General features: G+C 48.8%; 1 protein-coding gene across 2 annotated transcripts in view; it reads right to left on the bottom strand.

Annotated features, from left to right (window-relative positions):
- The window catches only part of kif1aa (kinesin family member 1Aa), a 511,950-nt gene that overhangs the window by 172,173 nt on the left and 313,088 nt on the right, over window positions 1-26,689 (bottom strand). For both annotated transcript variants that reach the window (XM_070882200.1, XM_070882201.1), the window contains exons 7-12: window positions 21,004-21,081; window positions 18,189-18,254; window positions 17,107-17,124; window positions 14,924-14,999; window positions 13,407-13,485; window positions 8,897-9,039 (exon numbers count right to left, since the gene is read on the bottom strand). In XM_070882200.1, coding sequence (XP_070738301.1) covers window positions 8,897-9,039; window positions 13,407-13,485; window positions 14,924-14,999; window positions 17,107-17,124; window positions 18,189-18,254; window positions 21,004-21,081 — 460 coding nt within the window. The remainder of the gene's footprint in view (window positions 1-8,896; window positions 9,040-13,406; window positions 13,486-14,923; window positions 15,000-17,106; window positions 17,125-18,188; window positions 18,255-21,003; window positions 21,082-26,689) is intronic.

The following is a 26,689-nucleotide window of genomic DNA, read 5'->3' as shown; positions in this document are numbered from 1 at the left end:
CTCCATGTGCTTGGCTTCTCAAATGTAACCATCCCCGTCAGCAGCTTCCAGTCGGTAACCAAGAAGGACCCAGGTTCCAATCCCAATCTGAGCCCGAAACACCAGAGCTGTAAACCTAGGCAGAACACACAGCTCAAGCTCCATTTTGTATTTTACCAGGACCTGCAAGAGTGGTGTCTTGACAAAAGCCTTGCATGTGCTATCACCATGGCAATGAACCACGTTGTCCTCCGTGGCTACTGAACCCTCTCTTTTCTTCCTTTATGAAAACAAAAATATTCTGAAAGATTATAGGGAAGAGAAACCTTCTCCTGGCACAACAAGTAACAGAACAAAGAACAGCAAAGAGCGCACTCACTCCAGGGCCTCGGGAGTATAGGTTCTGCTCCCCAGAGGGAGGGACATCCCTCTTACATTAGCTCCCAGTTTCCAAAAAAAAATCCACCTCAAGAAACTTTTTTATTCCTGTCTAATACACAGCTTCCTTGCTCTTTGCCACACTGTATGAGTCTGTCCTGTGTACGTGAGTACTTGCATGTATATGAATGCCTCACATATATTTGTGTGCCCTGTGTATGTGTGTACCTTATACATATGTGTACCACATGTATATGTGCATGCTCCACTTATGTGCACCTGTGTATTTGTCTGTTCCATGCACATGTGCGTGCCTGTGTATGTGCATACCTGTGTGTTGCTTGGTGTGCATCTGTGTTCTTTAAATATAAGTGCTCCACGTATATGTGGGTGCTCCATATACATGTCTATCCCATCTACTTATGTACTCCTGTATATCTATATGTCCAATGTATACATGTATGTGCTATGATTGTGCCAATGTACATGTGTGCACTATGTATTTATGTTTGCCTACGTATGCATGCACCCCATGTATGTATTTGCTCCTTGTATTTGTGTGTAGTCCATGCAGCTGTGTGCCTTGTGTGTGTGTCTGCCCTGTGTATGTGTGTTATATTTATGAGTGCATACTCTACATATGCCTGTGCCTCTTATACATATGTGTGCATGCCTATCACATTTATACATGTGTACCCACGTATGTGCATGCCTCTTGTGTTTGTTTGTTCCCTATGTATGAGTGCGCTCAATTTACATGTGCAACCTTTTGGATATGTGTATGCCCTGTGTATGTGTATGTGCCCCTGTACTTGCCTGTCTTGTGTTCATATATATGTCCTGTGTATGATCCATGGTCCATGTATCTGTACCCCATGTAAGTATGCATATTTGACCTATGTATGCATGAACCTGATGTTTGTTCTGCATATGTGTATGTGAGCCCCGTGTATGTGTGTGTAACATGTTACTATGTGTAAGTGGGTTACCTTTATATTTCTGTGTACATGCATCTGGCTCATGTATATGTGTCCTGCATGTGTGTCATCTGTACATGCCTGTCCTATGCATGTGTATACTCTCTATGTATGTGTGCTTTCTCTATGTACAGGTGTGCTCAATAGATTTGTGTGCCATATGTATGTATGCCCCATGTATTGGTGTGCATTGTGAATTGTGCATGTGAGTGCTTCTGTACCTGTTTGTCCCATGTTCATGGATATCTCTACAAGTGTGTCCCTTGTATGCCCATGCCGGTGAAAGTGTTGCTTGTGTATGCACCTCATATGTGTGCCTTTTATATGCCTGTGTTCCATATACGTGTATGCTCTTTGCAATTGTCTATGGCCTATGTATATGTCTGTCTCATGTACATGTATGCCTCATATAGTATGTGCACCCTGTATTTGCATGTGCCCCCTGAGTGCATGTGTGTGCCCTGTGTATGTGCCAATCTCCTGTATGTGTCCTATATCTGTGTGCCCAGTGACTCGTGTAGGTGTCTACCTTGTGGTTGTGTAAGTCTGGCCCATACTTTTATGTACCTCATTTTTTGTGTGCCTACCTTTTATATGTGTGCCTGCCTTGTGTATTTGTGTTGTGCATGTGTCTGTCCCATGTATGTGTGTGTCCACCCTGTGTGTGTGTGTACGCTTAGTGTATATGTGTGCCTTCCCCTGCATGTGTCCGAGATCAATTATAGCAAGGATTACATGCAGAGTAAAGCTCCCTCTACACTGTCCCAACCTCAGCAGATAAGGTTTACAAGCCTGGATCTGGGGGACACTTTTGTGCTGTGGACCTCGGCGAAATTCAAACCCAGTTCTGAACCCAAGATCTTTACTTCAGACCTTTAAGAATTCTGAGAGAGGAACTCTTCATGCTTTCAATTTGGAGTAGCTTTGAGCCCAGGTCCGAGAGATAAAACAACTCCTATCTCCACCTCCAATAGGAAAGGAGACTTCCTGCCTTCTGCCTGAGGTAGAATTATGACTGTCTAACCTTCTACATCACTGGGTTGCATTGACTAGTGATGCTTTGATACTTGTTCAGTTGGTAGCACTATTGCTTCTCAGTCAGATGGTTGTGGATTCAAGTCCCATGCCTGAACGTGAGCACACTAGCCCTAAAATACTTTGGGAATTAAGTTTTCCTTGTCGCCCAACGTAATTCCAACAGAACCCCCAGGAGAAAGATGCAAGCCTCTATTTATGCTATTTTCTCAGGGGGTTTTGCTGGCCAATTGGACTCTTGCAAACATTCAGGGCCAAAATCTTGGCTGATACGTCAGCGTAGTACTGAGTGAATGTTACATTATCAGAGGTGCCATTTGAGATATTAAACTGAGGCTTCGTCTGTAAGTTCACATGGATGTTAAAGATCTACTTGAAAATAACAATCGTGGAATTTTGCTGGCCAGCACTCCTCCCTCAACCTCCACCACCTAACTGCTCATTCATTTGTTGTTTGTGGGACCTTGCTGTGCACAAATGGGCAACCATAGTTGTCTCCATAACAACAGTGAATCATTGGCTGTGAAGGGCTTTGGGTGATCCTGAGGATCATAGAAATTTACAGCACGGAAGGAGGCCATTCAGCCCATCGTGTCCGCGCAGGCCGACAAAGAACTATCCAGCCCAATCATGCTATCCAGCCCAATTCCACTTTCCGGCTCTTGGTCTGTAGCCTTGTAGGTTATGGCACTTCAAGTGCATATCCAAGTACTTTTTAAATATGGCAAAGGTTTCTGCCTCTACCACCCTTTCAGGATGTAATAAGATGCTGTATATCAGCGCAAGATCTTTCTTACCCATTGATTTTGTTGTTCCGGTTTGAGGAGTCCATTTTGAGGGGTCTATCCCACCCAGTCAATTTACATTTCTGTTGGGTGCCCTGTCACCCCTGTCAGAGCCCAAGTCCAAAATGAAAGGACTGGCTCTCCACATTTACTTTGTAGGAATATGTGTCCTCAACCCGACATCAGATTTGTGGGTCTACCCTGTCATCGGCCCCTGTGTCTCCAGCCCAGTCGTGTTGGGTGATTGCTGCAGTGCAGTGTGATTCTCAACATGTCAACCAGACATCCTATCCAACTTGCCTGAAAAACCCCACCGTATCAAAACCCATCAACAGCAAGGCAATTAATTCTGCGGTGTGCCAATTGTGGGCGGGTGCAATTCAGTAAACACACATTGCGTTCTACATCAATGACATCGACATTAGACACAGATAGCGAGACAGACAAAGGTGGAGTATACGCACACGCAAAGCAAGAGGGCGATGCACAGCACAAGCGTTGCAGTAGCATGAGGGGTGCGATAGTGTGAGAACCCCCTCAGCAAAAGGCTCGTCACCAGACTCGCTGTGTCCTGTCCCTAAGTTTTACAGAAGGGTAGGTCTTTTTTAATAATCTTTAATGGTCCAGTCCCACAACCCTCCGGGATCTCTGCGCTCCTCCAATTCTGGCCTTTCACGCATCCATGATTATAATCGCTCCATTATTGGCGGCCATGCCTTCAGATGCCTGGACCCTAAGCTCTGGATTTCCCTCTCTAAACCTCTCTGTCACTCTACCTCTTTTTCCTCCTTTAAGTCGCTCCTGAAAATCTATCTCTTTGACCAAGCGTGTGTCCTAAATATGTCTGTTATCTCTCTATGTGGCTCGATGTTAAATTTTGTTTGGTTACACTCCTGTAAAGCGCCTTGAGACATTTTACTATCTTAAAGGCGCTATATAAATGCAAGTTGCTTTTGTTGTCCCACCAGTCATTTGACGTCACAAATTTTCATATATTCTTTTACAACAGTTTCTCACTTACAACCTCTGTAAGGTGCAACAAACTGTTTGTATATCAAAATCCATTCAACCCTGATAATTATTTAGACCTTACTTTCAGTATTTTTTTTTAATTGAAGGAGCACGTTCAGAATTAACTTTAAAATCCTCTTTTCCTGTCTCTGCAAGAGTCAGCACCTTGAGGAAAGGAGGACTGAAAACTGCGAGCAAGAGGCAAATCAAGTGGCTGAGGGGCAAGCTGCAGTAAACTTCCTCCGTTGGGATGGGTCGGAGTTTGGGGTTAAAGATCATAAACCTTTGTTCATCTAACAGCACACTAATGCAGGCGCACGCGAACAGAGCTGTACAGAGAGTCCATGCCGTAGGACGAGGGTACACCCCGAGGTGGAGGGGTGGGCATATGTCTGAGCCAGAGCATTGGGTAACCAGGAAAGTGGAACAGGGTCAGCAGTGCAGAAGCCTGTCAGTCACAGCATGAGAGAAAGGGTCCCCAGGAGCCAGCGCAATGGTAATCCGGAGGCAAGGGAAGGGGTCAGATCATAGAACCATACAGCACAGAAGGAAGCCATTCGGTCCATCGTTCCTGTGCTGGCTCCCCACACGAGCTACCCAGTTAGTTGTGCACCCCTGCTCTATCGCTGTAGACCTACAAATTGGTCCCATGATGTCTTTGTAAAATGCACGTTTCTATGTGGATGATTCTGTCCCCTGGAAATGTGGGGTCGCCCATCGTGAAGGAGAGCTTTCCCTTCAAAAGCAAGTTCCGTTACACTACACGTAGATGCGATGGTTACGTGATCAGTTCAGACATTTTGGGCAGCGGGAAATTCCACGTTCTGCCTGGAGAGTATTTGCGTTGGACCTTACACCCCCACCATTCTCCAACACCTCAATTGTTAGATAACAGGAGGGGTACATGGGGGCACAGAGTGCCACCAAACGCTCAGTGCCCAGGGGCACGAGAGGGGCATGGGCTGAGCTGCAACAATGGAGGTGGGCAGGGGGGCAATGGACTGTGGGCAGCTGTTCACCCAGCTGAACTGAGGAAAGTCACTTCTGGGCAGTTCCTGGCTCTTGCCAGCAGATGGTAAAGGGGGCACGAGCACCCTCTCAGCCGCAGGGTGTCAAACCAGGCGGACAAACTGTGCCCAGAGAGAAAGAAAGTAAAAGAGAAACAGAATCTAAATTACACCATCGTCTGCAAACATTTTTGTGTGAAAAGGTTATGCAAATGAGCCACTGAGTCCTGGAACTGAGACACACGCCAGGTACTGAGACACACACACATACACACACACACGCACACATCAAGTGCTGAGATACACACACACACACACCGGGTACGAGACACACACACACACACACACCGGGTACTGAGACACACACACACACACACACCGGGTACTGAGACACACACACACACCAGGTACTGAGACACATACACCAGGTACTGAGACACACACACATACACACACACACGCATACATCAAGTGCTGAGATACACACACACACCGGGTACGAGACACACACACACACACACCAGGTACTGAGACACACACACACACACACGCACACACCGGGTACTGAGACACACACACACACACACACACACACCGGGTACTGAGACACACACACACACCAGGTACTGAGACACATACACCGGGTACTGAGACACACACACACCGGGTACTGACACACACAAACACCGAGTACTGAGACACTCACACACCGGGTACTGAGACACACACACACCAGGTACTGAGACACACACACCAGGTACTGAGACACACACACCAGGTACTGAGACACACACACTGGGTACTGAGACACACACACACCAGGTACAGAGACACACACGCACAGGGTTCTGAGACACACACACACCAGGTACTGAGACACACACACCCCAGGTACAGAGACACACACACCCCGGGTACTGAGACACACACACACCAGGTACTGAGACACACACACACCAGGTACTGAGACACACACACACCGGGTACTGACACACACACACACACTGGGTACTGACACACACACACACACCAGGTACTGACACACACACACACACCAGGTACTGAGACACACACACACACACACACACCGGGTACTGAGACACACACACACCAGGTACTGAGACACACACACACCGGGTACTGACACACACACACACACACACACACACACACGAGGTACTGAGACACACACACACCAGGTACTGAGACACACACACACCGGGTACTGAGACACACACACACCTGGTACTGAGACACACACACACCAGGTACTGAGACACACACACACACCGGATACTGAGACACACACACACCAGGTACTGAGACACACACACACCAGGTACTGAGACACACACACACCGGGTACTGACACACACACACACACCGGGTACTGACACACACACACACACCAGGTACTGACACACACACACACACCAGGTACTGAGACAGACACACACCGGGTACTGACACACACACACACACACACACACACGAGGTACTGAGACACACACACACCAGGTACTGAGACACACACACACCGGGTACTGACACACACACACACACACACAAGGTACTGAGACACACACACACCAGGTACTGAGGCACACACACACCGGGTACTGACACACACACACACACGCACACACACACACCAGGTACTGAGACACACACACACCAGGTACTGAGACACACACACACCGCGTACTGAGACACACACACACCTGGTACTGAGACACACACACACCAGGTACTGAGACACACACACACACCGGGTACTGAGACACACACACACCGGGTACTGAGACACACACACACCAGGTACTGAGACACACAATCACACCAGGTACTGAGACACACACACACCAGGTACTGAGACACACACACACACACCAGGTACTGAGACACACACACACATACCAGGTACTGAGACACACACACACATACCAGGTACTGACCGACACACCAGATACTGAGACACACACACTGGCCCACAATGGTGTTCAGTTCAATCAGCTGTCTGTGCTCAGTTAGCTTATTGCTACTAGGGCAGTGGTCTGGCTCTACAGATCACCTTTGCCTCCCTTGTTCTTGACAGGGGAAATCAGCCCGGGCTCTTGCTCCTGATTGCAACACACAATGGGCAAGTGTGGATTTTGGGTCGCTGTCAGGATGGGGCTGGGCTGTGATCCCCTTGATGATGAATCAGCTCGCACAACTTACAAGTCTTGCTTTGCCCCTGAAACGCGCCTCGTGGGCGATGTGGTGGGGAGCGGGCAGGCATGGCTGGGTGTGAACCCGCCACAAAGTGAGAGCGAAGGAACATTTCCCGGGGACCGTGAAACCATGCTGCAGCCTCCTGCACTCGGGCCTATTTGTTATCACCCTTGATGATGACCAATGAACGCAGGGCAAGGGGATAAAAAGGCTCTTTGTCTCATGCTGTGTTGTGGGGGTGTGTGTGCACGTGCGTGTGAGGCAAGCGGCACAAGCTACTACTGTGCTGCTCCAACTATTTACACACATTTTCTTCCACTTGTTTTGGCACCGGGCACCGGAGTCACTGAGAGACCAGAGAAAGGAGAGAAACAAGGGTGAGAGGTCAGAGTACATAAAACAGCTTCACAATCACAGCATCCACAGAGAGAGAAACCACTTGCATTTGCTTTTATAAAACAGATTACAGAGAGGAAATTGGCTCCGAGGAAACATCAACGAGATGGAAAAAAGGTTGGAAGAAACTGCGGTAAGAGGCAGGGGTTAGGAAAGGAGGTCATGACAAAACACACCATTGCCCTGTAAAACTCTTCACTCTCGCCCGACTTCAATATTGTGTTGAGCGTGTAGAGTGCAAGGTTTCCTCTGTTGCTATGCGCGGTGGCATCATAAATGTGTTTGCGAAGACTATCTTTGTTCAGTGTTTCTCGTGAAATCCTAAACACGTTAGTAACGCAAAGGAGCAAGTGCAGTCCTCAACCCTTGGGTTTTCACTTCGCTGTGATTTTGCTGTGTACTAGTAAGGGATATGCCAACCACACGTTGATTTTTATTTCATACTTTTGGCCCCCGTTTTTAAATTAACTTTTGGGTAAGGTTTCCTTTCGCTGCATATTCTGCAGGTTTTATAGATACGAGCTGCTCTGTCCATCATGTGGATCAGTCTGTAATCGGAGAGGCGGGATTCGGGATTTCCTTCCCATTTGAAAACGCTGGAGTGTTTGCAAAAGACACTGTCTTTAGCCAACCAGGTGAACTGCCATTTTGCTCAATTTGAGGACCACCCTCCAAGCGTCTATGTTATTTTGTACATAATAAAGAAGCTACATGTAGCGTGCGTCCATCACACACCGGACATCACGCACCACCCATCACAGTAAAACGTTGATATTGCACATCACACACTGCGTGTCACTCACCATGTGGTACACAGCAGACGCCACACTGTGCTACCGACACAAAACAATCTCAGTGCGATACAAGAGAAAGAAAGCTAGGCCTGACCTGCATACTGGAATCTACAAGCAGTTGCAACTGCCTTTTGATTGACCTGGGCTGTTCATAAGTAGCTACTATTATCTGCCCATTTAGAGTGGTGGCCAGGTGAGCAGCTGTGTTCCCTATACAAGATTACCAGTGAGCAAAGGCACAGGAGATGCGGCAGTGTTAAGAGCGGGGTTTATCGGGCGGGGGAACTCTTCCTGTGACTCAATGATACGCTGCTGCTTACGATCGATAATGTCGCCCAGTCCCTGGGTGCACAGCAGGTCTCTCAGCCTGGAGACTTCGTCCTTCAGCTCCCGGATCAGTTTGTTGTTGGGGTCCTCGTTAATGACGGCGTTGCACCGGATCTGTTTGGCACGATCGGCATACCTAAAGAGCAGAACAAACCGAGTGCCATTCATTGTATGGGGTTAGGGGCCAGAGAAAGAGATGTGAAGGGAGCACGGCACAGGAAATAGTCTTACATTAGATTACATAGGATATACGGCACAGAAACAGGCCATTCGGCCCAACCAGTCTATGCCGGTGTTTATGTTCCACTCGAGCCTCCTCCCGTCTTTCCTCATCTAACTCTATCAGCATAACCCTCTATTCCCTTCTCCCTCATATGCTTGCCTAACCGCCCCTTAAACCATCTATACTATTCGCTTCAACCACTCCCTGTGGTAGCGAGTTCCACATTCTCACCACTCTCTGGGTAAAGAAGTTTCTTCTGAATTCCCTATTGGATTTCTTGGTGACTATCTTATATTGATGGCCTCTAGTTATACTCTTCCCCACAAGTGGAAACATTCTCTCTGTATCCACGCTATTAAAACCTTTCAAGAGAAAAAAGACCCAGCCTGTTCATCTTTTCCTGATATGTATTGCCTTGCATTTCTGGTATCATCCTTGTAAATCTTCTCTGCACCCTCTCTAGTGCCTCTATATCCTTTTTATAATATGGTGACCAGAACTGTATGCTGTACTCCAAGAGTGGGCTAACCAAGGCTCAATACAGGTTTAGCTTAACTTCCCTACTTTTCAATTCTACACCTGTAGAAATAAACCCTAATGCTTGGTTTGCTTTTTAATGGCCTTGCTAACCTGTGTCGCAACCTTTAGTGATTTGTGTATTTGTACTCCGAGATCCCTTTGTTCCTCGACCCCACCCAGACTCACATCCTCCAAGTAATAAGTGACCTCCCTATTCTTCCTACCAAAATGTAATACCTCACATTTATCTGTGTTGAACTTCATTTGCTGATTATATACCCATTCTGCAAGTTTATTAATGTCCTCCTGTAATTTGTTGCAGTGCTCCTCAGTATCGACTATCCCCTAATTTGGTGTCATCTGCAAATTTAGAAATTGTGTTTTTGATTCCAAAGTCTAAATTGTTAATATAAATTGTGAACAACAGTGGTCCCAGCACTGATCCTTGTGGAACACCACTACCCACACTCTGCCACGGTGAATAGCTACCCATTACCCCTACTCTCTGCTTTCTGTCTTGAAACCAGCTAGCGATCCATTCTGCTACTTGTCCCCTGACTCCACATTATCTGACTTTGTTCATCAGTCTATTATGGGGTACCTTATCAAAGGCCTTTTGAAAATCGAGATAAATTACATCAACAGCATCACCATTATCTACTCTCTGTTACCTCTTAAAAAAATTCAATGAGGTTGGTCAAGCAAGACTTTCCCTTTTGAAATCCATGCTGACTTTTCGTTATTATATTTTTAATTTCTATATGTTCTATTTTCTCCTTTAGTAGGGATTCCATTATTTTTCCTACCTCCGATGTTAAGCTGACTGGTCTATAATTCCCTGGACATGTTCTATCCCCCTTCTTAAATATAAGTATTACGTAAGCTATCCACCAGTCCTATAGCACTACACCTTTTTCTAACAAATTATTAAATATGTGTAGTAAGGCCCTTGCTATCTCTTCCCTACCTTTTTTAAAATGCGTGGATGCAATCCATCTGGACCAGGGGTTTTATCCTCTTTGAGTATGATTAGTTTATTTAATATATTCCCTCTTTTTATTTTAAATGTGCTTAATTATTTAATATTTCTGCCATCGCTCTATCATTACCCGTGGTATTATCGTGTCTATCCCTCAATGGCCCTATTCCCATCCCAACCTTCCTTTTTTTATTGATGTGCCTGTAAAATATTTTACTATTTTCTTTTATGTTCCTTGATAATTTAATTTCATAGTTCCTCTTTGGCTTCCTAATTGTTTTTTGACTACTCTACTAGGGGTCAAAATTGCCCCTCTCCTTGAAGGCCTGTTACTACTGCAAATCGGCGGCCTCGCTGCGGAGTGCAGTGGCCGCCGACTTTTCGTGGAATGGCCACCGCTAGTACAATTGCCCTCCCAAGTTTTCCCGGCAGTGCCCTGATCCTCCCCTACTGCTCCACTGTTGCCAATCCGTGGTAAGCGCGTCATCACCGTGCGCACTGCCCATAGACGACTGGCCCGCAGCCCCCCCCCCCCACTCTCCCCGACGGCGACAATCCCCTCTGAAAATCTTCGGCCCACCTGGCGATGCCAAAACTTGCTTTTCCCGGTGGTCCAGTGAGGCTGTGGCCTTCTGAAAGGGCAGTGCGGCTTCCCTTAAAGGGGAGGGCGCACTGCCACTGCCGCCATGTTTTTTTTGTCAGCTGACTGCCATATCGGGCTGACAATTATGCACCCGGGTTCGGCCGGGCTGCCAACAGGCAGCTTGACCTCCCCTCTTGGGTGCCAGGCCCGTGGCCCGGCCGAAACCCTCCCTGGTGGCCCAGTGGATCGAAATTTAAAAATCGCGGAGGCTCTCCCCTTTAAGTGAAGGGAGAGAGCCTTGGTGACACGGCGCTGTGATGATGTCATCACGATTGTCATTCTGCACCACCCTCAACTTCTGTCGCTCAGTTGCTATCACTGCCCCATATTCGCTCCTCAAGTGTTGCCACCGTCCCCATTAAGAGCGACTTCTGGATGCAAGGGAAAAAAAACAACAAAGAGCTGAACGTCGCTCAAGAGGCGACTTGAACCGCAGCTGTGGTAAAAACCAGCGAAACAGGGTGGGAGCGCCCCCTTTCGGGCTGGGGGCCAATTTCTACCCCTTACTCTTTTCATATTCTCCCTCATCATGCACTCCCCTGCTGACTATGTACTTAGTGTATGATGCTTTCCTTACCCTCAATTGTTCCCTTATGGCTTTATTCATACATGAAGTCTCATTAGTGTTTAGTTTGTTCTTTCCTTTGAGTGGAATATATTGTCCCTGCTCTTGTTGAACACCATTTTAAATGTTTCCCATTGCTGCTCTACATTGTTTTTTGTTAATATTGTTGCCCATTTTATTTTCCCAAGTTATATTCTCAGCCCCTCAAAATCAGCTTTCCTCCAATCTATTACCTTGGTTTTCATCATACTTATGTCCTTCTCAATTATCATCTTGAAGTGTATTATATTATGGTCACTAGTGACTAGATGCTCCCCTACTTTTACTTCTCTTATCTACCCTGGTTCATTTCTCATTACTCGATCCCTTGTTGGGCTTTTTACATATTGGGTTAGAAAGGATTCCTGTACACATTATAGGAACTCCATTCTGTTAGCCCCTTTATCTCCCTCTTCTGTCCAATTAATAGCTGGGTTGTTGAAATCCCCCATGATTAGTATTCTATGTTTTTTACTCATTTCCATAATTTGTCTGCATATTTCTTCCTCCACCTCCCTTCCACTATGAGGTGGTCTGTAGACTACATTTATTAATGTGATTGATCCTTTGTTATCTTTTATCTCTATCCACATGGATTCTATTTTTGTTTTGCTGATAACTGCGTCACTTTTTTCTACTGCCATTATCTTATCCCTCCAATTTTTCCCCTCTCTATCTTTTCTAAATATAATATACCCTACAATGTTTATTTCCCAGTCTTGATTTTTCTGTAGCCATGTCTCAGTAATCCCTACTATGTCTGGTTCCTCGCAATGTATGATTGCCTCCAGTTCTCCTGTTTTATTACGGACACTGTTTGCAGTGATGTGCAGATAGTTTAACTCGTTTGTAATAGGATTTCCTCTCACTTTATGTTTAATCATCTTTTTAGACTCTTGTTCTATAACTCTATTTACTCCCTTGCCATCAATGTCCTCCCTTACTTTATTCTTTCCTATGCTCATTTTCCTGTTTTGTTTATATTTAGGCTGCCGATGTTACTTGTAGATCCCTCCCCCCATCTTACTAGTTTAAAGCCTTTGCCACCTCCCTTTCTGCTAGGACACGGGTCCCATCCTGGTTCAATTGGAGCACAGCTCCTTCCTGTCCCAGAACTGGTGCCAATGTCCCATGAAAAGTAACCCCACTTTCCCACATGTCTCCAACGCTTTAGCAGTCTTCAACTCCTTCAATGTTTCACCATCTTTTCCCTACTGAACCCCTATTACCACCTGTTTCCTTCACCCCACCGCCCCACCCTCCCCCAGGCCTTAACCCATTCCCTCCCTCCCCCAGCTATTAACCCATCCCCTCCCTCCCCAAGCCCTTAACCCATTCCCACCCTCCCCAAGCTCTTAACCCAGCCCTTCCCTCCCCCAGCCCTTAACCCATCCCCTCACTCCCCAAGCCCTTAACCCAGCCACCCCACTCTCCAGTTCTTCATTTATACACTCCCTCTCTCTGCCCTAAGCCCAGCTACTCCCTCCCTCCAACACCCCACTGATACCGCCTGGGACAGCTGATCTGTTCCTTACCTTAGGGTGCTGAGTGTCTCATCGTAGTTGATGTCGGCTGGACTGAGGGCTGCCACCATGGCCGTCCGAGAATTGCCCCCTGCAGAGAAGCAATGTGTTAAATCCAATGTAAACGACCCCTCCCGAACACTTCCTTCTTGTCTTTAACCCACCAGATCTTCATGCCTCTGACTGTACTCCCAGTGGCAGTGGCAGGCCTGGGCTGGCGAGCGGGAGGTGTGACTGGCACAGTGGCTCTGTGACCCATTCACCCAACCCCAGTGAAGGGGGAAGAACTATCCTCTCATTCTCACTTCCAGTAGTCCGAATACCAACAATAATGGTACATACACATCCAACAGGCTAGGTTGCCATACCACACTGTTTATATACTTCCCAACATCTATCAGACAGGCTTTTCCTGCTCTTCCCTGAAACAGGTGCGTGTCTGGATCACTGACTCCACTGTGGCTGCCCATTCAGTGCCCATTCATTGCCCACTCGCCCCCCCCACTTCCCTTACTGACCAACTGGCAGTGTTAACTAGCGCTGCCAGTGTATCCTCTGACAGGAAGTTAAGACGAATCAAACGCAATTGGTTTGAGGCCATTTCTAGTGAGAGGAGACCCTCTTCAGCCACGGTTCAGTGGTAGTACCTGCATTGCTGAGTCAGAACGTTGTGCGATCACAAAATCTCGTCTGACTCCGCGCTGCACTGTCAGAGGAGCTGATTTTCAGATGAGACGTTAAACCGAGTCCCCGTCTGCCCTCTCAGCTGAAGATCCCATGGCACTATTCAAAGAAGAGCTGGTGAGTTCTCCCCAGTGTCCTGGCCAGTATTTATCCCTCAGTGAACACCTAAAAACAGAGTATTCTACACTACAACAGTGACTACAGGTCACAAAGTACTTCAGTGGTTGTAAAACGCTTTCGGATGTCCCAAGGTGTTTTATTAATGCGAGTCTTTCTTTATTTCTTTATAATATGAATCCAGGTGTCAGGATGGAAGGACCGTGAGCAATTCATAGTGTTGTCCAATGCAGTACTGAGGGAGTGCTGCACTGTCGGAGGTGCCGTCTTTCGGATGAGACGTTAAACTGAGGCCCCGTTTGCCCCCTCAAGTGGACGTAAAAGATCCCATGGCATTATTTTGAAGAAGAACAGGGGAGTTATCCCCGGTGTCCTGGCCAATATTTATCCCTCAATCAACATCACAAAAACAGATTATCTGGTCATTATCACATACATTGCTGTTTGTGGGAGCTTGCTGTGTGCAAGTTGACTGCTGCATTTCCCACATTACAACAGTGACTGCACTCCCAAAGGTACTTCATTGGCGATAAAGCACTTTGAGACGTTCGGTGGTCGTTAAAGGTGCTCTATAAATGCAAGTCTTTCTTTTTCTGCCAGACCTCCACAGCAGCAGTTTCGAAGCATTATTAACAGCCGGCCATACTAACTGTTAGCTATTGTGGCAAATCCATCAGCTACCTGCGACACTCAGTAAAGAACTGTATGGACGGAGGGGGCTCCCTTACCCAGGTTTTCACGCAGCAGCCATGTCAGCACAGAGTCTCTGTATGGGATGAAATCCGATTTCTTCTTTTTCTTGTTCTGCTCAGCATTGAATGGGAAAAAAATATTTCACAAACAGAACACATTAACGGTTTCAGATTAGAAGCAGCAGTTAACTGTGTTATATCTCAATCGTCTTCTCAAATTAGAGTTTATTTTTCCCCCAGCTCTCCTGAATGTGATATATTTTTTACGACATCACTAAGCACACAAGATGGCTCGGCAGAAAACTTGTCATGTGACCTTGTCACATGATCCTTTTATGCTATATAACAGTAGTTGCAGTACCACAGCACTCCACTAGATGGAGTAGTTGCCCACTAGTGGGATCTCTATATTACACTGAAGGCACTGATTCCTCGCTGAGGTACAGTCCCACTAGGGTTCCACCCCAATCCTCTATGTGACACTCTGTGATCAGTGCCAGCGGGCTGTGGGCAAGGAACCGGGCCTAGCCTGACCTCCTGCAGGGGCTGCTGGTTAAAAGCAGTGACCTTTCCCCTCTCCAGCCCAAGATCGCTCAGGCCGATTGGACTTCAAGTGACTAAAAAAGAATCTCCGGAATCAACCTCTCTCACTTAGAGACAAAGGTGCTGTGACATAAAATGAAGCATGTTTGTCTAAGATACAGCAAGGTAATGGTCTCTTTGATTCTAGTGGATGTAAAAGATCCCACGGCACTACTTTCGAAGAAGAGCAGGGGAGTTATCCCCGGTGTCCTGGCCAATATTTAACCCTCAATCAACATAACAAAAAAACAGATTATCTGGTCAGTATCACATTGCTGTTTGTGGGAGCTTGCTGTGCGCAAATTTGTGGCCGCGTTTCCCGCATTACAACAGTGACTACACTCCAAAAGTACTTCATTGGCTGTAAAGCACCAGTGACCTTCCAGTCGGATCGGGAAATCCAGCCCAAAGTGTTGCCACATCAGCTTCACTCACGGAAGAACATTTCCTAATTTATTTTAACACAATTGCTGCAAATTTGTGACTGAGCCAGGTGCCTGAGTGAGGAGCCATGCCATTCAATTCAAATACACGCGGCTTCTGGGATTGGTTTGAATGTATAATTGATTGACTGTTCTTTGGAGTTTAAATTGGCTTGATCGCAGTTGTGTTTTGGAAAGTATTTCTCAGCCTGTCTGGTTCAAATTGAAGAATCTGTCTAAAGTCTGTGACGAGAGATAGTCAGGTTTGGCAGCTTCTGTGGATAAGGCAAAGCACCACCACCTGAGACTGTTACGTACACTCTAGTTTAGTGCTAAGTTCCAATGATTAATTCTCTATTCATTTCAGGAGATAGTTAAGCTTAAAAACTACTGGAACATCTTCAGTTCATTACTGTTCACTTGTTCTTTTAATATTTAACAAATGAGTCTTGAATAAAGCCCAAGTCCTAGTATAGCACAGTGATACTCTTCGACCTTCCAAAGACCAGGAAAAATCACCTGAGGACACCGGATAACACCAGTAGGTTAAAACAAAGGAGGAAATGGTCTGCGTTCAATCCCTGGGCATGATACTGATTTACTTTAATAGCTGACAAAGTGAAAGCACTTTCTGGAACAAAAGGCGTGAGGGCTCACCTAAAGGACCGGACTGAGCTACTGAACCACAAAATCATACCTAGAATAAAAAATGAGCCATACACCAACCCCCTGAACAACACACCCAGGAGCCGTGCATGAACCCCTTACTGTACCATCCAGCAAGGAACTCGCACCATGTGTTAACTGCCCACTTTGTCCCTGCAGCCTCTGCCCTGAACAGTACAGGTTTGGATGTATTGCACCCGTGCTCACACTGAAACCGACATGGCTCAGTTTGCCAACCGTGACGCTCCAGCGACTTCAAAGGCGGAGTGGACTCTTCCAAGCTGATGGCAGTCTGTGTTCCCTCCCCCTCCTCTCCTCTCCTCTCCACCACCCCTCCTGACTTTGCTGAGGTACGGCCCCGTGGGCGTCAGTTGCACTCTGTACCTCGCCCAGGTAGTGAATTCCTCGTGGCTGAGCCCGAGCAGTCAGTGTTGGCAGGCTATTTCACTGTGGGGCATCACAGCTGAGCCTGATCTCACTGTGCTCTGAGAGAGCACACCGTTTGAACCCGATTAACCCGAGTGTCAGAGAGCAGATCATTGTTCATACCTTGTTTGATCCGGAATCCTGTAACAGACAGAAAGAGGAAGACGGTGATTGAACGGGTCAGACACATGGCATATCACTGCAGCTACTCCACAACACTGACAGCACATCACTGACTTCATCAGATTGAGCAGACAACCATTAAAGGGCATCTGTACAGCAATTGGAGACTGAGCTTCACCATCAGGACCCCTTTTACTGGGGAAATCTCTTCTATAGAGAGACTCTATCCATAAAGGACACTTTTAAGGTGATGAAGAACTTCCTGATATCATTCCTAAGTCAACATGTGTCCCTTAACCTACTCTGGCAATTTACGTTTTCTGGATTTGCTTTCTCCATTTACAATCTTATAAACGCTCTGTGAGCTCACCTGACAGGCACCACCTTTTAAGACTGAAAGGTTGAAGTTTTTCCAAACTTTCCTCACAATTCACTGAGTCAGAAGGCTGCGAGTTCAAGTCCCACTCTAGAGACTTAGGTCCAAAGATCTAGGCCGACACTCCAGTGCAGCACTGAGGGAGCAAGGGAGTGGGAAGAAGAGCAGGGGCGTTCTCCCTAATGTTCTGGTTAATATTTATTCCTCAATCAACAACTAAAGCAACACTAAAATACAGATTATCTGGCCATTATCGCATTGTTGTTTGTGGGAGCTTGCTGTGCGCAATTTGGCTGCTGTGTTTCCTACATTACAACAGTGACTACACTTCAAACATACTTCATTGGCTGTAAAATCCTGAGATAGTGAAAGGCGCTATTAAAATGCAAGTCTTTTTTTGTTTTCTTGCCCTGACTCCTGTGCTAGAAGGACTCTCTTGTGTCTCGGCGACTAGGACTGGACACTGTAGGTGGGGTAGGGTCTGTACAGTGACTTCCTCTGACCTGTATCCTACTGCTGTGGCTATCGAGTTCAACATTCTATTGGCTTTGTTGATTGCCGCTTTGCATTGGTTGGCATGTTGAGCGTTGATTCTGCGAAGACTCCTAGGTCCCCTTCAGCTTCTTCCCTATCTGTTTGAACATGGAGTAATGCCAACATCTCCCCATACCAGAACAACTCCAATAAAGTGACAGCTTGCACTCACCACATCCGCCAGTGCTGAGATGACTTTGCCCAGGGTCGTTAGGGATTTATTGATATTCGCACCTTCCTGTAACAAACAAGGAGAGAGCTATTAACCTGACACAATAATAAATTGAGGGGACTGACTATTTGTACTGTGTTTTTTCTGTCTTTCTGCACATACATCTGTTGAGACTCCGCCCCCGATGCCTCACGCCCAAACCTGAATCATTCCGACCACGTTGCCCGCTGAGCCCCCGGCCCAAGCGGCCCTGAGCCGAGTGGCCCCGTGCCGGCTGGCGGCCGAGAGGGAGGGGGGAAGAGAGAGAGGGAGAAAGAGCCTTCGGGATGGGAGGGAGGAAGAAAGAGAGTCTGGGGTGGTGGGCGGGTAGGTGGGAGAGAGTGCCTTGGGGGCGTGGGGTGGATGGAGAGAGAGCCTGGGTGGGTGGGTGGGTGGGTGGAGAGAGTGACTGGGTGGGTGGGTGGGTGGAGAGAGTGACTGGGTGGGTGGGTGGGTGGAGAGAGTGACTGGGTGGGTGGGTGGGTGGATGGAGAGAGAGCCTGGGTGGGTGGCTGGGTGGGTGGAGAGAGTGACTGGGGGGGTGGGTGGATGGAGAGAGAGCCTGGGTGTGTGGGTGGAGAGAGTGACTGGGGGGGGTGGGTGGATTGAGAGAGAGCCTGGGGGGGTGGGGGGAGGGTGGAGAGAGAGCCTGGTGAGGGGGTGGTGGGGGAGTGGAGAGAGAGCCTGGGGTGGATGGGAGGGAGAGTCAGGGGGCGGGGGAAAGAGAAAGAGAGCCGTGGAGGTTGGGGAGAGGGAGAGTCTGGGAGGGAGAGAGAGTCGGGGTGGGGGGGGGGGGGGGGAGAGTCGGGTGGGGAGGGGGGAAGAAAGAGAGTCGTGTAGGTTGGGGAGAGGGAGAGATAGACTGGGGTGGGGTGAGAGAGACAAGGCTGGGGGGGATCGGAGGAGAGACAGGGAACTCAGGGAAGACGGATCACATTCTTACAACCCCCCTACAAGGGATATCGTTGGAGTGGATAAAATCCAGAAGTCACTACACTGTCACTCTTCACTTCATACCTAATAAACCTGTTAACAATCCGAACACAATGCCCCATCTATGTGTGTGGGGGGGCGGGTAAGGTCATGCATTTGCGCTGGTGTAAGGAATTTCGGCTGGGGGAAGCAGCACTTTTGCTGGCACTTGATGGCTTCTGAGGAGATCTATCCTCTGTGGCTTCTGGAAGTCAAAGTAGATCAGGTTACAATTTGCAAAGTCAGTGAGAAGTTGGGCTGGGCAGTTCCAGTTACACATTCCAGAGAAACTCCAGAGTGTGGCTTATCCACCAAGGGGACCAAATCAGAGACAAAGGGTGGGCATTTTTACAGTACAAATAAACGTGTCCTAAATTGAGCCGAATAGTAAACAATTTGATAGAAATGGGTTTCTTATGAATTACACATGCAATTTCAACCGAGAGCATTCATTCGAAGTGCTCATAAACTCAGGCCACCACCAATAATCCAGTGCAAAACAGGACACTTGTAAAACTATTATGTGGAAGCTCAAACCTAAGGGATACAAGGTGCATCTATGAACTACTAAAGGACTCCAAATGGGAATGCACCGACGTGACCTAGGACACTCCACGCACGTACATCAAAGTAACGGCATGCTTCAATGGCCTGCTTCCAATCCTCCACATTCACAGACTGAAGCGTGCATCAAAACCCTGCTGTGTGCTTCAAAACTGGAAGAGAGGTCACACGGAAGCAAACACAAACTGGAATGTGGAACAGTGACAAGAATCAAGAGCACTAACATTGGGATCACTGCCTGAGAGGTACAAGGGGCTGGATTTTTCGATTTTCTGCTTTCGGGGCGATAATGACGGCGAGACAGGAAAGTTAGCGGCTGGGAATAGTTTGTGCCTCAGTAGGTAAGTTTAGATATCTGGGGCCCTGCATCAGGGGGCGCAGCGCTAAGGGAGGCATTGTACACCTACCTCTCGTGGCGCAAGGATGGGAAACTCCCGAGTTAAAGAGCCGGGCCGGGAGCGCTCCGAGAGGCCTGCGGGGGGATGGGGAGGGAAACCTGAAACACCCACAAAAACATTCCTGAAATATTGCCCTCAGCCCGCAAATTGCACAAGAATTGTAAACAAAAACACTGGCACTAACGTTTGCACTACTTTACCTTCCTCTCCGTCGCCGGAACGGCTGGACCGCACGGATCTCCCAGGCAGTCATTGCTGGCGCCCTTCCGGCCGGACGGGTCGGGCAAGGCTCAAAGCTCGCGCCAGTGTCGCAACCAGAGGCGTTCCCGGCACAGCTCTTCCTGGCAGTGCTGCTCTGCACCGCCGCAAAACCCGACCGGAGGATTGCGGTGAGGCGCTGGAGACCACCCCACCGTCTTTCACCCGCAAAGGGCCGGAAAATCCAGCCCTCCTGCCGTTAGAGCTTTGACTACAGCATTACACAGATATACTGATAAATACATCGAGGTGAGTGGAAGGATGACAGGACAGAGGGATGAACGAGTGAAGCAGCAGGCAGACAGGGAGAAAGGTCGGCAGATCACTGGGTTGAGGGATGGATTGGGTGACTGGATGGACAGGCAGCTGGATGAATGAACACATGGGTCGATTCACAGAAAGGTAAGTGGATGGATGAATGGAGGAATGGTTGCTAGGCTAGTTGGGTGAACAAATGGATGGAGGGACAGATAGATGGATAGAAGGGTGGATGGGTGGATGATTGAACAGAGGGATGGGTGGATGATGAGATGAATGAGTGAAAGAGGGGATAGACGAATGGTTGGATGGATGCAGATCCTCACCTTTAACCGTGTTCCCTTGGCTCCTGTGGAATCTGCCCTTTCACTTCCAGCGAGATCCACCAAGCTGATTTTACTGACCTATAGAACGAGAAGGTATTAGTAACAAAACAAGTCATTCCATGAAAAGCAATAAACATAATCCCTGATTTTAAATCTCTTCACCCATTTTGAAACTTGCTAAAACTCTGAGTACGCTCCCTGTGCGCATTAAAGGTGTTGTGTACACAATTTCTGTAACTTTGGCTATCTGTAACCTAGAGCATAGCAGTGTGTAATGGGCGGGTATGTAATGGCCGGGGGGTTTAATGGGCCGGGGGTATGACGGGAGGATGTAAAACGGATGGGTGTAAAATGGGCGGGTGTATAATGGGAGGGTGTAAAACCGGTAGGTGTATAACGGGCGGGATGTATAAGGGGCTGGTGTATAACGGGTGTATAACGGACGGGTGTAAAACGGGGATTTATAACGGGCAGGGTGTATAACGGGTGTATAACGGACGGGTGTATAACGGGCGGGTGTAAAACGGGGCGGGATGTACAACAGGCGGGATGTATAATGGGCGGGATGTATAACGGACATGTGTATAATGGGCGGGTGTATAACGGGTGGGGTGTATAACGGGCGGGGTGTATAATGGGCGGGTGTATAACGGGCGGGGTGTATAATGGGCGGGGGGGAACAGACGGGTGGATAACGGGCAGGGTGTATAATGGGTGGGAGGGAAACGGACGGGTGTATAACGGCGGGTGTATAACGGGCGGGGTATATAATGGGCGGGGTGTATAACGGGCGGGGGGAAAACGGGTGGGGGGAAACGGGCGGGGGAAAACGGGTGGATGCATAATGTACGGGTGTATAACGAACCGGGTGTATAACGGCCGGGTGTATAATGGGGGTGGGGCGTATAATAGGCGGGGTGTATAATGAGCGGGGTGTGTAATGGACGGGCGTATAACGGGTGGGGTGTGTAATGGGTGGGATGTATAATGGGCGGGATGTATAACGGGCTTGTGTATAACGGGAGGTTGTATAACGGGCGGGGTGTATAGCGGCAGGGTGTATAACGAGCGGGATGTATAACGGGCGGGGTGTATAATGAGCGTGTATATATCGGGCGGGGTGTATAATTGGCGGGGTGTATAATTAGCAGGGTGTATAACGGGTGGGGTGTATAATTAGCGGGGTGTATAATGGGCGGGGTGTATAACGGGCGCGATGTAGAACGGGCGGGGTGTAGAACGGGCGGGGTCTATAATGGGTAGGAGGTATAATGGGGTGGCACAAAATGGGTGGGCAGGTGACTGGCGCGTGTATAATGGGCTGGGTATATTGGGCGAGGTGTATAATGCGCGGGGTGTATAAGGGGCGGGGTGTATAAGGGGCGGGTATATAATGGGCAAGGTGTATAAAAGGCAAGGTGTATAACGATGGTTGTATAACGGACATCCGGGTGTATAATGGGCGGGGTTTATAACGGGCGGAATGTGTAATGGGCGGGGTGTGTAACGGGTGGGGGGTGTATAGCGGGGGGTGTATAACGGGCGAGCTTTATAACGGGTGGGCCGTGTAATGGGTGGTGTGTATAAAGGACAGGTGTATAACGTGCGGGATGTATGACTGGCGGGTGAATAATGGGTGGGGTATATAACGGGCAGTGTGTATAACGGGCTGGGTGTATAACCGGCGGGGTTTATAATGGGCAAGCCGTGTAATGGGCAGTGTGTACAAAGGACGGGTGTATAACGGGCGGGTGTATGACTGGCTGGTGTATCATAGGTTGGGTGTGTAGCAGGCAGGGTGTGTAATGGGCGGGGTGTATAATGGGCGAGGTGTATAACGGGCGGGGTGTATAATGGGCGTGTGTATAATGGGCAGGGTGTATAACGGGTTGGGTGTATAACGGGCAGTGTGTATAACGGGCGGGTGTATAACGGGTGGGTGTATGACTGGCGGGTGTATGATGGGTGGGTTGTATAACGGGCGGGGTGTGTAATGGGCAGGTGTATAACGGGCAGGTGTATAATGGGCAGGTGTATAATGGGCGTGTGTATAATGGGCAGGGTGTATAACGGGTTGGGTATATAATGGGCAGGTGTATAATAGGCAGGTGTATAACGGGTGAGTGTATAACGGATGGGGTGTATCATCATCATCATAGGCAGTCCCTCGGAATTGAGGAAGACTTGCTTCCTGTCCTGGTGAGTTCTTTGGTGGCTGAACAGTCCAATTCGAAAGCCACAGACTCTGTCACAGGTGGGGCAGATAGTCATTGAGGGAAGGGGTGGGTGGAACTGGTTTGCCGCATGCTCTTTCCGCTGCCTGCGTATGATTTCTGCATGTTCTCGGCGACGAGTCTCGAGGTGCTCAGCGCCTTTCCGGATGTATTTCCTCCACTTAGGGTGGTCTTTGGCCAGGGACTCCCAGGTGTCAGTGGGGATGTTGCACTTTATTAGGGAGGCTTTGAGGGTGTCCTTGTAACGTTTCCGCTGCCCACCTTTGGCTCGTTTGCCGTGAAGGAGCTCCAAGTAGAGCACTTGCTTTGGGAGTCTCGTGCAAACTATGTGGCCTGCCCAGCGGAGCTGATCAAGTGTGGTCAGTGCTTCAATGCTGGGGATGTTGGCCTGGTCGATGACGCTGATGTTGGTGCATCTGTCCTCCCAGGGGATTTGTAGGATCTTGCGGAGACATCGTTAGTGATATTTTTCCAGCAACTTGAGGTGTCTACTGTACATGGTCCATGTCTCTGATCCATACAGGGGGGCAGGTGTTACTACAGCCCTGTAGACCATGAGCTTGGTAGCAGTTTTGAGGGCCTTGTCTTCAAACACTCTTTTCTTCAGGCGGCCGAAGGCTGCAGTGGTGCACTGGGGGTGGTGTTGGATCTCGTCGTCGATGCCTGCTCTTGTTGATAGGAAGCTCCCGAGATATGGGAAATGGTCCACGATGACCAGGGCCGTGCCGTGGATCTTGATGACTGGGTGCAAGTGCTGTGCGGTGAGGACAGGCTGGTGGAGGACCTTTGTCTTGCTGATGTTTAGTGTAAGGCCCATGCTTTCGTACGCCTCAGTAAATACGTCGACTATGTTCTGGAATTCAGCCTCTGTATGTGCGCAGACGCAGGCATCATCCTCATACTGTAGCTCAATAACAGAGGTTGGGGTGGTCATGGACCTGGCCTGGAGATGGCGCAGGTTGAACAGGTTCCCACTGGTTCTGTAGTTTAGTTCCACTCCAGCAGGGAGCTTGTTGACTGTGAGGTGGAGCATGGTGGCGAGAAATTGAGAAGAGGGTTGGGGCGATGACGCAGCCCTGTTTGACCCCAGTTCAGACGTGGATTGGGTTTGTGATGGATCCTGTTGGTAAGGATCACGGCCTGCATTTCATTGTGGAGCAGGCGAAAGATGGTGGTGAACTTTTGGGGCATCTAAAACAGAGGCGGATGCTCCATAGACCCTCGCGGATGACAGGTCGAAGAAGGCCATGTATAAGGGCTGGCGCTGTTCCCTGCATTTTTCCTGTAGCTGTCGTGTTGCAAAGATCATGTCCATTGTGCCCCGTAGGGGACGTAATCCGCACTGTGACTCCGGGAGGAGCTCCTCAGCCACGGGAAGAAGATGGTTGAGGAGGACTCTAGCGACGACCTTCCCAGTGGCTGATAGCAGGGAGATTTCTCTGTAGTTGCCACAGTCGGACTTGTCCCCCTTTTTTAAAAATGATCACGATTACTGCATCTCTGAGATCTCCCAGCATGCTCTCCTCCCTCCAGATGAGAGAGATGAGATCATGTATTCGCGACAGCAGTGCCTCTCTGCCATACTTCAATGCCTCATGCAGGGATTCCATCCGCACCGTAGCCTTGTTGTTTTTGAGCTGTCTTATGGCTTTATCTACCTCGTGCAGCGTTGGGGTCTCACTGAGGTGATAGCAGGTAGCATGCTGCGGGATGGAGTTGAGAACACGCGAGTTGAAGGCAGAGTCTCGATTGAGGAGATCTTCGAAGTGCTCCTTCCAGCGGGCCCTGACTGCCTCGGTATCCTTGATGAGTGTCTCCCCGTTCTTGGCCAGCAGTGGGTTGGGGCCTTAGGCGTTTGGCCCTTAGGTGGCCTTGACTGCTATGAAGAATATTCGCACATCATGGCTGTTGGCCAGCTGCTGTATCTCCTGTGCTATCTTCATCCACCACCTGTTCTTTAGGTCCTGGGTTTTTTGTTGGACCTCAGCCTTGAGCCGTCTGTAATGCTGCTTTGCTACTCCCGCATTGGGTTGTTGTTTAAGGCTCAGAAATGCCCTGCGCTTGCGATCTATTAGCTCTTGGATCTCCTGATCATTCTCATCAAACCAGTCCTGTTGTTTCCTGGTTGAGTGACCGAGCATCTCTTTGCTGGCACTGGTTATGGAGGCCTGGAGAGCAGACCAAGCGCTGTGGGCATTCTGCATCTCGCGGTTGTCAAGGCACGCCAGGTTAGCTGTGAGGCGCTGGCTGTATAGGGCTCTCTTAGCTGGGTCCTTAAGTACCCCGGCATTGACTTTTTTGCGGCACTGCTTCTGCTGTTGTCCCCTCCGCTTGGGGGCTATGTTGATGTCGATGATGGATCGGATTAGGCGGTGGTCTGTCCAGCAGTCTTCGGCTCCTGTCACGGCGCGGATGATGCGCACATCATAATGGGCGGGGTTTGTAACGGGCGGGGTGTGTAACGGGCGGGATGTGTAACGGGGGCGGGGGTGTGTAACGGGGGCGGGGGTGTGTAACGGGGGAGGTGTGTAACGGGAGAGGTGTGTAACGGGCAGGGTGTATAACTGGCGGGTGTGTAATGGGACGGGGTGAATAACTGGCGGGGTGTATAATGGGCAGGGTGTATAACGGGCGGGGTGTATCACAGGTGGGGTATATAATTGGCGGGGTGTATAACAGGCGGGTATAAAATGGGTGGGGTTTGTAATGGGCGGGGTGTGTAACGGGCGGGTGTGTAACGGGCGGTGTTTAGAACAGGCGGGGTGTATAACGGGTGGGGTGTGTAACAGGTGGGTTGTGTAACGGTGGGGGGTTGGTGTAACAGATGGGGTGTATAACGGGCGGGGTGTATAATGGGTGTGGTGTATAACGGGCAGGGTTTATAATGAGCGGGGTGTGTAACGGGCGGGTTGTGTAACAGGCGGGGTGTGTAACGGGCAGGTGTGTAACGGGTGGGTGTCTAATGGGCTGATGTATAACGGGCGGGGTGTGTAAAACCCCACCCTCATAGAAACATAGAAACATAGAAAATAGGTGCAGAAGTAGGCCATTCGGCCCTTCTAGCCTGCACCGCCATTCAATGAGTTCATGGCTGAACATGCAACTTCAGTACCCCATTCCTGCTTTCTCACCATACCCCTTGATTCCCCTAGTAGTAAGGACTTCATCTAACTCCTTTTTGAATATATTTAGTGAATTAGCCTCAACAACTTTCTGTGGTAAAGAATTCCACAGGTTCACCACTCTCTGGGTGAAGAAATTCCTCCTCATCTCGGTCCTAAATGGCTTACCCCTTATCCTTAGACTGTGTCCCCTGGTTCTGGACTTCCCCAACATTGGGAACATTCTTCCTGCATCTAACCTGTCTAACCCCGTCAGAATTTTAAACGTTTCTATGAGGTCCCCTCTCATTCTTCTAAACTCCAGTGAATACAAGCCCAGTTGATCCAGTC

This window comes from Pristiophorus japonicus, chromosome 6, assembly GCF_044704955.1.
Source record: "Pristiophorus japonicus isolate sPriJap1 chromosome 6, sPriJap1.hap1, whole genome shotgun sequence".
In the NCBI taxonomy this organism is placed as follows: Eukaryota; Metazoa; Chordata; class Chondrichthyes; family Pristiophoridae; genus Pristiophorus; species Pristiophorus japonicus.
This window is presented reverse-complemented; position numbering and strand designations above follow the sequence as displayed.